Below are 14,622 nucleotides of genomic sequence, written 5' to 3' on the forward strand. Positions count from 1 at the left end.
TTGACCTTCAGTCATTTTCCAATCTCCCTTGCTTTCCTGACCTCCAACCTCTTTCATTCTTTTCCTTTCTTTATATTCAATACTACAACTCTCTCTTTTTTAAATCTCTCTTACTCCTACAGTATCTGCAGAAGGGTTTCTGTTTGTTTGTGTGCATGTCGCTGGACAGACAGTCACTCTGCGGAGGGCAAGGTAACGGGTCAAAAAGATAGAGTTAAAGGAAACAAACATGGCCTCCGAGGGTTGATGATTTCCCAGGATTCAGTCTGTTGACAAGGTAGAAGGTGTGTGAGGGATTTCCTGGAATGCAAACACTACTTTCTACTCCCTTTCTCTGCTTTAATGTTTTCTGTTCTCTTTCTCTGGCTGTGTGGACTCCACAGAGGACACGTAGGCGCAAGTTAAATGCCTTGTTTCAAAGCGGTAACCTCTCCTCAGCAGAGGAGAGAGTTTGTGGGATTCTGTCTCATTCAGCTTCCCCCTGGGGTGACACAAATTCCTTTTCTCCTCTCTCCCCCTCTCTCACCTTCTGGATGGATTGTGATGATGGCTCACCGCCTGCACCGAGAGCTTTGTCAGACACATGAAAAAAACGGATGCTGACACTTGACAGGTTGTGACACTGTGTTTACCAAACCCCAGCAGTAGGGGAGGTAGACCTTTAACAACATTTCACACAGTCTGTGCACAAAAGCACAAGCAAAGCCCAAAAGAGATTGTGGTGTAGGGAAGAGAACACGAGAGAAAGATCGTCTTACTGTTTAACTCCATCAGAAAGCCAGCAGGTGTAAATAAGACCCTGCCTTTTTCTTCATTAATCTTAACAATGGGTTCCTTCTGTTACATTAACCAGTAGTGACATTCAATCAAGTAAAAGGAAAAACTGGAAAGATGAGAATCCCTGTTCATTTTTATGCCATATCTGTGTGCGTACGTAGCTCATGTCAAAGCACTACTCTGTGTGCAGCCCAATCAACAGAATACATTGTGGCATTGTAAGTTTATGCAAACCACTTTAAACTCTCTTCAGATTCGGATTTTTCAAATTCATGTTGTGACAACGTTGTGCTTAAAGTACAGTGTCACCCAAAAATGAAAATACAGTCACTATCTACTCATCCCCATGCTGATGGAACGTTGGGTAAAGTTTCGAAGTCCACAAAAAATTGCTGGAGCTTCGCAGCAAAACAGCGTTGGAGCATACTCCTAAACAACTGAAGTAGATGGGGACTTGTTTCAAAACATTAATAAATAGCCGCAAAATAAACAAATTAAATGGCTCTGTACAGTCGTTCGGCATATTCCAAGTCGATCAAAGCCCAGAGATCCCAAATTGATAAAAAAAAAAGATTTTTTTTACACCCTTGCTGCAAGGTCGAACTGATACACCCATATCAGACAGGTTGTCTGTGAAAGCTTTTAGCTTGGCAGCTTCAGTGAAGATTTTGGTTTAAAAAGGGTCTAAACAACATCTTTTCAAATCAATTTGGGATCTCCGGGCTTCAAGGGACTAGACAAGGTGTATATGCATTTTTAAACAAGTCTCCATCTACTTCAGTTGTTTAGGACAGTACTGCAATGCTGTTTTGCTGTGAGGAACTTAAACTGACCCGACTTTCCATCAGCATGGGGTTGAGTACATAATGACTACATTTACATTTTTGGGTGAACTTATCCCTCATAGTTGGGTTAGGTTTAGGCACAAAAACACTTGGTTGGGGTTAGGAAAAGATCATGTTCTGGCTTAAAATACCAGGTTTTGTCGTCACAAATAAGACTGAAAAATGTCTCCTTAAATTTCATTGAGAAGGCTGGAAATGTCCTATCGTCTTCCTAAAAAGAACTTGTTTTTGTTGCCATAATGGCATCTGCAAAATGTCCAGAGGGTCACTTAAGTTACCTGTTTTTTCCAGTTGAAACAGGAAGTGAACGGTGGTATCAGAGCAGTGGTTTCTCTCTTGGCAGCCATCTCACCTGGCTCACCTGATGAGAAAGTATTTGGACTGAACTTTTGGACTCAAATGTTAATACGATACATATAAAAAAAATGCACAAATTTAACATATCCGTGTTTTTGCAGAAATGTTCATCACCAAGATTTTATTCTGGCAACTGGGCTGCTATGTGAGTGAGAAAAGTGTTAGTGAGGAGGTCTGGCTGAATGCTAAATCGAAGCGGAAGTCAATAAAAGTGAAAATTTATTCCAGGTAATCATGATAGGGTAGCGCGAGCTGAAAGGGAACTTGAAGGCGGAGATCCAAACAGACAGGAGCCCTTTAATCCTCAGTATGGCTTTGTCAGCATCAACTTTTTAGATGAGTTCTTAAAAGTATGAATATTATGCATGACTTGATGGAGCTTCAGCAGAAAAAGTTTGTGGTTCTAATATTCAAAAGAGATTTGCAGGCTGTTAGGACTTGTAATGAAAGCAGGCAAGATGATTTTTTTAGAAAAAGGTTTGGCAAAACTCATACCCACTTGTGTTTGAACACACAAAGACATACCGGTTACACATTTAAAGAATTTAGAAGGCCAAACAAGTGCCTCGGATCTGTTTTTCCTTACTACACTTCAAAGAACACAACACTTCCTTACAAAGAAACTTTGGTGATTAGACCTCATGAGAACATACTTCAGTGGAATCCTAGATGGTGGTGGTGGTGAAGATCTGAAGAGCATTGGCGTGGCTTGAAACTTAGATTGGATTCCTGATGAGCTCCCTGGATGGAAGCATTACCCAGCTCTGAAGAAAACTGGAGGGGTGGAGGCAGGTCAATGGGACTATTACTTATGTAACATACCTACGTTACATATGTATCTCAAGTTACCTGACATGACTTCATTACATTAGTAAGTTGAAATAATTTACCATTGACTTCAGCTTTCACATTGGACACAAACAGTGTTCTCCTGGGTGAAAGTCCTGTGCTTGTTTAACCCCACCATCCGTTCCCAACCTCTTCCCTATATGCAGACTTTGCTGCTCTTCATACTACTTTGCCTGACTTCCTCCTTTGCTGTCATACTAATTATTACAGCCACTAGAGGTCGCTGCCTTAAAAGAAACATAAATACGTCTCATAATAAGCTGCTTTCACAGTCGACTTACGTGGTTGCTTTGCTGATGAGGATGAGCCGTTAAAACAGTGGCTGGTGCGAAAACAATAAAGTGACTTTGCTAGCAGGAAAACCAAAACAATGAGCTTAAAGATGCTTAAAAGAAGCCCTGTAAAGCTGAAGGGAACTGCAGAGTCGGTGATCATTATCTACAAGGTCAGCATTATGAGAGACTCCCTTCGCATTTCCCATTAAGTCATTCAATCCATTGATTATCTATAAGTATTGATTATACATATTTCATGGGAACAGGGGAAATGCTGCCATGTGATTGAATTGGAAGTGGGGAAAAATACAGGCATACATACAGAGAGTAAACATATGAAGGTCAGAAATTTTCACATTTAATTATTTTTTTGTGTCCCTGCTGCAAGTGTATTGAAAACAACAATGATGAAAGTGCTGTGTGGACATGACTGAGAGGCTGTTTGTTAATTCAGGTGTCAGTGTGTGTGTGTGTGTGTGAGTGTGTGTGAGTGAGTGTGGGTATTTTAAGCAAGAGTGGTCCCAGGGGTCAATTCTGCTAATCAAGAAGGGTCAAAGTACCTTGCCAAAAAGTACTGCAGTGCTAATCCACTTGCTCCTCATTTTCGCCTGTCACCTTGACTTTTCTTTCTTTTTTTTTTTTTTTAGCTATTATCATCTCTCTCTCTCCTTCTGTTATCAGTATGTTAATCAAATTCTGCCTTAACGTCCTACCAGCGTTCCCTCTCCACTTTCAGAGATTTCTACATATTTTCATCCTTTTGATTTACCCAAATGACGGTTCTCAGTGCTGCACTCCTTGACTCAGATGTGTAATTACTCGTCTGTCAAGTACCTGATTTTAGTAGTTTTTCCTCAAACATTACCATGCGCCACTTTGTTGTGGTGTTAAAAGCCAAAAGGTGTGTGAGTGCTGCCGGTGCTGATTCGATCATCCTGACAACTGGAGGATTTTACACCTCGGATTGATTACAATGAGGCTTCATGTAATCTTGTTAGTTTAGCACAAAGAGTTGATTTCATGCTGGCCGGGGCTAGAACTGGACTGCTGCCGTTGCTCGGGGGTTATGAAGACACCTGGGTCGATTACTATCTGAGACCAATTTAATTCATTTTGCAGGGTTGAGAGGACACGTCTGGCACAAGGGAATGAGCATCAGTGCGTTTTCTTAAGCCCAGTCATCTTTATAACTATCAGTGTCTGACACTGGCTGAGAATAGCGCTAAATAGCAGAGCCATGAGTGACGGGAGGCTGAGGAATTGAGCCCTTATTCTCTAAAGTGTTGTTTCCTCTTATGGTTTAATGTCGACACTTCCTTAACTCAGCCAAGCCTGCCAAAAGCCAATCAGACACAGTAGCTCTGTATTCGCTGTATTTTCCATTGTCTCACTTTCACCCACCCCTCCATTCATTCATTACCCTCTTGTTTGATATATAGACCAACCACCAACCCACCCACCCCCTCCCCCCTTTCTTATATGAGCCAGGAACGCAGCATTATTGCTGTCAGGGTAAATACCTCAGAGCCGCGGCCCTTTATTCAATTTCAGGCCTGACACGAGCTCCTCTGCTCTGGCAGCTTTTTTAAATGTCGGCTGCCAAAGTGAATTAGTTGAAGAAAATGTGTATTCTTATTTTAGATATTATAAAAGTATTGCAGATGATGGAGAGGTTAGGCAGACGAATACCGCTGTGCACTCATGGAGCAAACAGATAAGGGGATCTCAAAATACATTAAGTAGAAACTTACCCGTCGGGGAATTAAGAGAAATTAACTTCTATTGAGTCTTTGGATGCAGCAGAGAAAGGGTAGGCTTTACATAAAAAGCCATGGTGAAGTCATTATGAAGTTCATTCATTAATTTAAGGGATTAAGTACAACAGGAGTAAGCTAACGAGCAAATATGGAAACATGATCTGCTTATTGCCGTCTGAACAGATTTAAATGGGCCTTGAAGCCACTGCTGCCACAATCCCATAAGGTAGCCATCAAGAACGGTTACAGCTAGTTTTCAACAAGCTGCATCTGCAGAATTAACGAAAGCACATTGCACACACGACTGGAGTGTTTTTAAAGGTGACGGCTTATACATCCAAACAGGCTAAGTGACAAAAATCGCTTAAAGACAAGCAAGAGGCAATGACAACTGCTTCGGGAAAAAAAGAAAGGAGACGTGCAAGTGATGTGAAGAGGAGAGGAGGGGGATGTTTGCTAACTGCAAAATGTCCAGGAATTTAGCTAAAACGCTTACAGACGCTTTAATATCGAGTGTCAAGAAAGTCTTATCTCCAGGTTGTTAAATACTGAAGCTTTGGGTCGGCGTCTGACCTGAGCTGCCGACCCAAAGTGTCAAAGTCCGCACCAACAGAATTTCCTCTTTCCCACGGTAAACACTGCTCCTGAAACACCTTGTCAATTGGTCCACCTTTAACTCCATGACTTTGTGACATCACTCCGTCACCATGTCATACATTTGCATAATTTATGCATAGCGGCTAGTTTGGCACATACAATTTGATTTAGCACAGCCGCTCTGTTGTTGTTATCGGTGCTGGGTCAGGCGTGTGTGAGCTGACCAATCAGAGCAGACTGGGTGTTCAGGAGGGGTGGCCTTAAAGGCACAGGAACTAAAACAGAGCATTTCAGACAGAGGGGGAATACAGCACTGCAGCACTGTAAGGGTTACTGATGTTAACGACTCATTGTACTAAAACTGTAAAGGAAAAAAAGGTTGAATTATTTTTCACCTCTTTAAATTTTGTGAGTATAAAAACCGGATCCTTGTCCTAATCACCACCAAACCCTGTACTCCCTCCTACTGTTCAATAAAGGGATGTTTTACCTTGACAGGGCAGATTTTTTTTTTGCACACACAAAACAAAACTGGCCGCTCTGGGGACCCGCTGTCAGCATTACTTCATTAATTTCACTTTGAACACAGTATGACAAAACAAAATAAATGAGAAACTTTGACACACGCATACATTCTTTCCCTGCATCCAACTCCTCAAAAATATTTTCAGCTGTTTGCAATCATCATCAGCAGGAAAAAAAAAAAGTGTACTAATGCTTTTGTTGACAGCCAAATCGAAACAAAGGTTAAAGCAGTGTGTGCTCCGAAACCCTCTATGGATTTGCGTGTGCTGACCAGAGAAAACACTTGAAAATGACTGTGCTGCACAACAAAAAAACACATCTGAGGGCAGGCACAAACACACGCTTAGATGTTTGGGTCAGAGGGCTGTAATTATCTCGGAACAATGTGGAAATGCTGTAATTATAAAGCAAATGTTTTGAGTGCATTCAATGTGAGACGGAGCGCGAATCTTAATGAAACACATTCATTAAGCAGAAAAAGTAAAAACGCGCCGAAATGTCAACGGGGTCGACTTTGAAAAGAGTTTATCTGAAAAGACTGTGCCGACGTAAATGTTATCCGCCTGTGCATCGACACTATCATCAAGAAATAAAACAAACATGAAGACACAATGACTCATTCTGATTACATTGGATTTGTCTTTATTTCAGATCTGAACAATGGGACAGAATAAAACCTGTATTTCATAAAGTGAAACAAAGCATGCCGACAGCCTCGCTGTGTGCGTAACACACACAACAACACACTCACATGTTTATTCCTCAGCGTAATTAGCTCGACGTGATATCGCCGGGTGCACGTATACAATATTTTTTGCATACACACACACACACACAGCACGGGGCAGCTGCGGGGCTAATTTGTTTAGAAGGAATTAATTAGACATTATTAGGGTGAAAACAATGGAGCAGAGGCAGGGTGTTTAACGGTGGGACGTCAAAGAGGCAAACCTGTCATGGAACAATAGGCTAATATCCACCCACAGCTTCCCCGGCTACTGCTCAATTACTTGATCACACAATAGGACGCGGCACACAACTGCACACACGACTAGATGCAAGCGGCGTGTTCGTTTTCTGATCGGTCTGAACACCCAGTCATGACTGAGAGACGGCAGAAAGTTGTGTTTGTGTGTGTGTGTGCGCTTCTAATTGAGCAGATGTTTTGATTATTAAAGGTATCCGCTCTTACACCTCCAAGGCAAAACACTGCAGCTGCTGTTGAAGTGTCGTCAGTTGATGAACCCCCGAAACCCAATTACAGAACAAAATGCCGAGGTACGGCTCGATATCACTTCTACTCTCGCCTCGCGCTAAATTCTTCAGATCTCAGTCCAATCTAATTCCGCTCCTCTCTCAACACCTTCCCACTCTCCTTCTCTGAATCTGCTTTATCGTCCTCGTCCGTGGCTGCGCTCCAAAACTGCCTTCCCCGCCGCGTTCATTCCCCTTCACACCCCGTTCCTCCTCGCCTCACAGCCACTTTCTGAGCACGGCCAAGGCGGAGTTGAAGGTGAACTGGGCCTGGTGGGTTCCGCGGTGAGCCAGCAGCAGGGAGCCCGCCTCAGGCCCGTGGCCAGCAGCCAGCAGCTCAGCGGCGGCTTTCTCCACGTCCCAGCCTCCCTCCTGCTGGTGGGACAGCATGTGGGAGCTGAGCAGGGGGTACAGGGACGAGGAGACGCAGCCCACCAGGAGCCCCGCGTCCAGGAGCAGCGAGAGGAGCTCAGCGTCGCAGGAGGAAGCCGTCTCCTGGAGGGAAAAAGAGAGGAGAGAGTGTAAACACACATGTGGCGATGGAGTCTTTACCTTTTAACTGTGATTGCATTTTTTTTTTTTTCATCCCTGTGAATACAAGCCAAGCGTAACTTTGGCAAACCTGCGACCAGCCACTCTGCCAGGTAACCAGCCACCATTCAGCAGAGCTATTCTCTTCCCAACACCCGCTGGCTGATGAAACGCTGAACGTGTCCGGTAGATTTGGAGATTAACCAGCCTCTCTCATCCGTATATAAACAAGAGGTACCGTAGCTTCCTGCTGCGGCAGCAGTTTTTGAAGCCGTGTGGGATTACAATATTACATGCCTGAGGAAACCCGATGAGGTCAGAGTGGTCAAATCCTGTGGCTGACCACCAGTCCCATGGCGTGTGCCTCCTTCACGCACACAGACACACAAAACCCTTCTCCTCTCCTTCTGCACTTCTTTGCAGCATTCTCAGCTACCAAAATAATTCTGAACACAGCCTTTACGTAATATTTTAATCCCATCTTCTGCCTCTTTACATCAATGAACTGCATGCAAATTCGAACAGCTAATAGCCGTCGGGGCGGGCTGCTGTGAGTGGTTTACAGGCCATGGAGAAACGATTTGAGTGCTGGGGTTGAAAGGCCGTCTCTCTGCTTCTCGCTGTGACTCAGCCCCATCTCCTCTGCATCCTCTCACCTGTTTGCTGTCTCTATTATTAAGCTTGCACTTGTACAGCTATGAACGAATATGTGTGCACACACACAAACGGACAACAGCGAGGCCCCGTCAGGGTATTTCTGGAGCTGAGGCAGATCCATTATAAATGTGGGGCTCATGTCTTCCATTCTGTAGTCGAGGAGGGGAGCGGACGGGATGTATTTCTATCCCTCACCTCTGAAAATCTCTCATGTGTGTCCGCCTCTCTCTGTCTTTATCTTTCCTTGAAGGACAACTCTTCCTCAAAAACATAAAAAGGATCCGTTAGCTTATGTGACTAGTGATACTAGTGAACCCAAACGTCTCACATGAGAGATGTCAAACTGTTTTACAGTGACACTGTCCCCTCGTTGAATCATACTGCGCACGTGAAGTTTGACTTTGTTCGGAAAAAGATTATCACCAAGACTCGAGATTCATTGGCTGCATTTACCATTTCAACACAATAAAAGTTCATGGTTGCTTTGGTTTGAAAGGGAGTCAGAGCATTGACATCGGTTATAGAGAGCAGTATGTCATGCATGACTAATAATTTAATTCATCCCCTCCATTGACGGACGGGATCAGATGATTCATGACAAGCCGGGGACAGAGGAAGGCCAGATAGAGAGGGGACGGACGGAGACATTTTTGAATCTGGAGACGGAGGTGGATGATGAGGTCACCCGGTTATAATGAGAATTAAGGGAAAGGAAGACGGGGAGAAGGGAGGACCTAGGAGTGTTGGAGGGAGAGAGCTGGAGAGGAGAAAGTCAGACATGCACTGAAAGCATCACATGCATTCATTTTTAAGTGCACCAACTGTTTTCCCAGAGCCGAATGCACACTAGAACCAACTGAGGCACTTCAGAACAACTTAACAGTTCAGCCTCAAACTTTTGATTTTGGAGCCTCAACAGAGCAAAAACGCTCTACATGGGATTTCTGGAGCTGCAGAAAACGCTGACCTATTTTGAAGCTTGATATCTTACAAAGATGATGTCAAACATTACAGATAGGAGGGAGTAACGATTTCTCAGAGGTACAGACAAAATATGATGAAAGGGTTTCTCTAACTCGTGTTTGAAACGTGATAATTTGTTTACTAAACCACGGGTCTTATTTTAAAAGTTTTGGCCATCCCTTCAAAGTAAAGTACAAACATTCAGTCAGAGGTGAGAAATACAACAGCAAAGTGTCGAGCCAGATTATCTAAACCACATCGTTCAGTGAAGTGCAGCTGTTATGTCGGTAAAAACCCTGTACTGCACAGGACACAACTACAGAAAATACAGTCAGTCAAGTTTTGATTTGTTTTCTTCAAGACCGATGCATTATTCCCCGAGAAATTATCAGAAATGTTGAAAAACACCTCATCTCGAAATGTTAAAGAAAAGGAGAAAAAAATCCTGGATCGATCTGAAGCCACACCAAAAGTTAAGGGGGTCTATTCTGGGCCAAAATCCATCCTCCCTCCAAGTTTTGTGAAAATCTGTTTAGTAGTTTTTGTGTAATCCTGTTCACAAACCAACACACAAACAGACGCAGTTGAAAACATAAATGCTCACAGTTACAGTGCTGGCATGCTGATGTTTAGCAGGTTACCAGATTAAACATGCTGAGCTTAGTTGTTAGCATGCTAACATTTGCTAATCTGCACTGAACACAAAGTACAGCTGAGGCTGACGGGCATGCCATTAGTTTTGAGGTATTTGGACATAAACCAAAGTATTGGACATTAACATTTTGACATGCTGGTGTCGTTAAACGAAAAGTCAGACGATCACTCAAGTTAAAACAATTCATCCGGAGGGAGAGATGAATGTCCGTATCAAAATTTAGAGCAATACATCTCATAGTTGATGAGATATTTCAGTCTGAACCAAAGTGGTGGACAGACATTGCCATCCCTGGAGCCACGCTGCTAGCATGTCTACAAATTAGACCAAAAGAGTAATAAACTGGAGTTATTCTTCATCCTATTTTAGGTTTGTTAAATGTGGCCTTGTGGTGCCATTTCAAGCTATTAGTGTGATTAAAAGCTGTACAAATAAATTTGACTTGATGTGACCTGAAGGCGTGCTAATCACTGAAATCACCTTCTGCAGTGTTTGGCTGTAATGAGGCCTAACACCTACAAAATACAGATGACTCTGCCAGACACACACAGCACAGGGACCAGAGGTCTGAGAGCTCTACCAGGTGGCATTCTTGTTATAAGCGGCGCATACTTATGTCATTCTGATTGAAATGCAGCACTGTATCAACCATCAGGGGGAGGGAAATGCAGGTGTCGGTGCTGTGGACGCTTCAGATATCACACCTGCAGGGCGCCAGTTTAAAAGTGACAACACACGCATATATTATCACATCCAGGGAGTTGGAGCTACACGGGATGTGTACAGATTTAGAGGACAAGGATTCAAACTCGTGCTTTGATTTTAAGGTACAGGAATATATGCATGTTGAGAAAGCACTTATAATATGCACACATTTCTGTCTTTGCTGCCCTTCCTGGTCCATTATAGAAACACAGAACATCACTCGAGCACAGGCCTGGTCCTGAAACACACACACACACACACACACACACACATACACCTCCCAGGCTATTACTGTTTGACGGTGTCAAGAGAGACAGCAGATTTGAGTCTTAGAGTCAGTCGGATTGACAGTCGAGCTGAAAATAGATGTGAAGGAGCGCTAGAGAGATGGAGGGATGGAGGGGAATCTTGATATCAGAGGAGAGCAGATAACTTTATGTCCTTTTTACAGCAAGAGCGGCTCCATCACATTTCAGGCACTGCTGTTCGTCCAGATTTCACAGCTACTGTTAAGTATGCAGTATATGGTAGATCACTACTTATACATACTGTCTTAAATCTAAAGTCTTATCCTCCCTTGATAGTTGTAACTAAAGTTGGAGTTAAAACAATGCCTGAAGTAAATTCTGAGAAATATAGTTACTCTAGGATTACAACTTGCCTCATTTCTAGTTCTTAACACTGTGAAACTTCCTGAAAGCATGGCAGAGATGGGTGATTAATCAATATTTTCAATCTTTTCAGTGGAATCCTATCACGATGATGCGTTCACATCCGATTAATCTTTCTGAACATTTCTGTTGTCTAAATTAATGATTCCAAGGAACAATTCGACATTTTGGGAAACGGGCTAATTTGCTTTCTTGCAGTGTATTGGACAAGACGATCAATACCACTCTCATACACTTCAATTAAAAAATGCAGCTACTGCCAGTAGACGATTAGCTTATCTTGGCATACAGATATTTAGCTGTTTTAGTATTTTTCTTTTCTTAGGATGCCGAAGGATTGGCGTGCCCTGCTCTGTCCCTGATTGGCTCGTTGCTTTTGTTTGTTGGGTTGGTCGGGGTTTAGGCTTGAGGAGTGATGATTGGCCAGAGGAGCGACACGCCACCTACACGTGATCCCTCTCTCTTGATCTAGTGGGTAAGCAGATGTAAACTGTGGCACAACTACTAGCTGTTGCAATGTTAAAACTTTGCTGTGAGAAAAACAAAAGCAAAGTAAGAACTGGAGGAACTTAATATCTGCCAACGGCTGTATGCTAGCTAACATTAGCCTCAAGGGCTAGAATGCTTACCGTTGCTTGGCAACATGATCAGCTGATCCGATACATCTCTCTCATTGGCTGTTGTGAAAGTACTGATGTAATGACAATCGTAGTCGTCCAAATATTAAATCCTTGATACCAAACACGATTGATATTTATCATGGTGGCCCCAATGAGTCTGCGAGCAGTTTGTAAGGATTCAGACTGGACCTGTACAACCCTCACATTAGCACACAGCCTGGGCCAAATCCTCAGGGCCGACCGAGCTCCCAGACCAGATTTCATGGGAGAGGCGAATCAGGGTTAAACCAGAAAAAACTCCTGTAGTGTGAGCCTGGCCTGAGCCAACCAGAAACAGAGTAGGGCTGGTCATTTCTTGGCCAGTGAGTGTGTTTTCCATACTGACAAATTTATTAAATTAGCTGTTCAGATTTTATTTTTACATATATTAAGAGTTTGTTCTCATGTAATTAGAACTGGTCTCATATAAACTGTTTCAGGTGTGTTTTTGCTACATTTGCGATCATCATGATTTAACATCTGAAGCCAAACCGCACTACAAACCACAGCGTTTATCTGTCAGGTACACCAACCTCCGAGTCGACTCGACGGCTCACATTCCAGTCTGCTGTACCTCTCACACACCTGTACATCCATCCACACCACCTCTCTCCTCCTGTGGTGCTCCACTCCTCACCCTTCTTCCCCTCCGACTTCTTGACTTTCCCCTCCAGTCTATCTTTAAGGCCTCGCTCTTACAAACACTTCGTCGCAAAAAGAATCTGATTGAGGAGGGAATACGTCCATCAGGCCTTTCCTTTCTTTTCTCAAAGGTCAACAGCTTCGGAGAACATGAAAACCTGTCCTGAGGTGTATGTATTTTTGCGCGCGGTTGTATGTGCGAGGTTAAAAGCCTCTACAAGTCTTCTCTGAAGGTTCAAACAACGCTCTGCCTGTCTTCTCCTGTGAAGGGAAAACTAGAGGTGTCTTCTCATGTGTGTGCGCTGGGGCTTCTGCCCTGTGAGTGAGCGAACACACACTCAGCGTGACAAGAGAACTGACACATCAAACTGCAGCCATAATATGTCCAAATCCCCCCCCCCCTTTTGTTATTACCTTCTCATTTCTTTGCCGTCTCACCCTGTGAAAGACGGTCAAGCTCGTCTTTCCTGCTTGTTTTCAGCGGACGCTAAATGTTGTCTGATTGGTGCGGTCAATTTTTCACACCCTTGTTTTCTATTCTCCCTCTGCACGTCTCTCATTTCCTGTATGCGGCTTCCTTTGCCCTCTCTGTGAGCTAAACCCGGTTGAAAGCTTAATTGGAATTACCGTACACGTACAATGCCTAATACATAATGCATGGCCGAGCCTTCTTTTATCATTTAAATCATAAAGCTTCTTTGGAATGCCAGACAACACACAACTATCTCCTTCTCTCCTCCTCTCATCCTTTTTCTCTCCTTCCCTCAGGCTCCTGCTTCCCATCTCTCCATCCTCGCCGTCCCCGGGCCTGAGTGGTGCACCATTCACACACACACACACTCAGACACAACACCAAACAGTCCTTGCTTACAGCGCGACATGATTGAAAGTGACAGAAGAAGAGGCTGTGAAGCCAAAAAAAAAAAAAAAAAAAAAAGCGGGCTGTGACGCACATCAGCAAACACAAACACACATGCACGCAGCGAGCAAACCGGGGATCAACGCACCGAGTGGCAAGCAAACACAGCTAGATTAACAGGTCCAATATGGCACAAAAGCTGTAAACAAGCCCACTTCAACAAGCAATTAGACACATAATCACTCAATCACACACAAATATAAACACACACACACACACACACACACACCTGTCTCTTATCTTCACTTCACTGCGCAGATGGAAAAGGAAAAGCATGGCAGATCTGTTAAACTATGTCTTTCTCCATACGCTTTAGTAAAGGCCTTTACACACTGGGGGCATTTTTTTCATAGGATTAATTTCCTGTGTCAGATGTCAGATTTTCCTGAACTTTTGCCCTGTTAATGAAGGCATCAACCAGTCATGTCGTGCGAATCTGACATCTCACTCACGACAATGGTGGCCTCGTTGATGTGTTTGTCATCGCCCCGTATTATGTGGCAAAAACACGAAATTATAAAGACAATGTGACAAAGATGACTCGGGATGAGTAACCACCTCCTGCACAGACACACAGCTGTGGGCTTCAGTAGAAATTAAGCACTTAAATCCATCTGTCCTCTCTTCAAATCCACCAGACTACTTTGATAAACAGCAGTTTTACCTCGCAGAACATGATGTCTCGATCAGCATTGCTTGTTTTTGTCGCTTATTTGTCACGTGTATTAAGAGAGATCCTGACTTAAACGGAGAAAACGTGTTTTGGGGGCGGTAGAATAGAAAGTACAGTTTGTTTATCTACTCAAACAGAACTGCAGTTGTTAGCATGTCCAGCTAACGTGACTGCACTTTCTAAACTTACAGCTCATCGTAATAGCCTTTTCTTTATAACTAGATAACTTTAACAAGTGAAAATACATAAATAGGTTGAAAATGCTAGATAGTTAGAAAGCTTACTGGCAAAAATGGTTTTGTCAGAGAAAG

General features: G+C 43.3%; 1 protein-coding gene across 2 annotated transcripts in view; it reads right to left on the bottom strand.

The window, feature by feature from the left end:
- Positions 1 to 6,607: 6,607 nt before the first annotated feature.
- The window catches only part of nbas (NBAS subunit of NRZ tethering complex), a 167,545-nt gene continuing 159,530 nt past the window's right edge, over positions 6,608 to 14,622 (bottom strand). For both annotated transcript variants that reach the window (XM_073492728.1, XM_073492727.1), the window contains exon 53: positions 6,608 to 7,731. In XM_073492728.1, the coding sequence (XP_073348829.1) occupies positions 7,456 to 7,731 (276 nt within the window). In that variant the 3' untranslated portion in view covers positions 6,608 to 7,455. The remainder of the gene's footprint in view (positions 7,732 to 14,622) is intronic.

Source organism: Pagrus major, chromosome 22 (assembly GCF_040436345.1).
Source record: "Pagrus major chromosome 22, Pma_NU_1.0".
Classification (NCBI taxonomy): domain Eukaryota; kingdom Metazoa; phylum Chordata; class Actinopteri; order Spariformes; family Sparidae; genus Pagrus; species Pagrus major.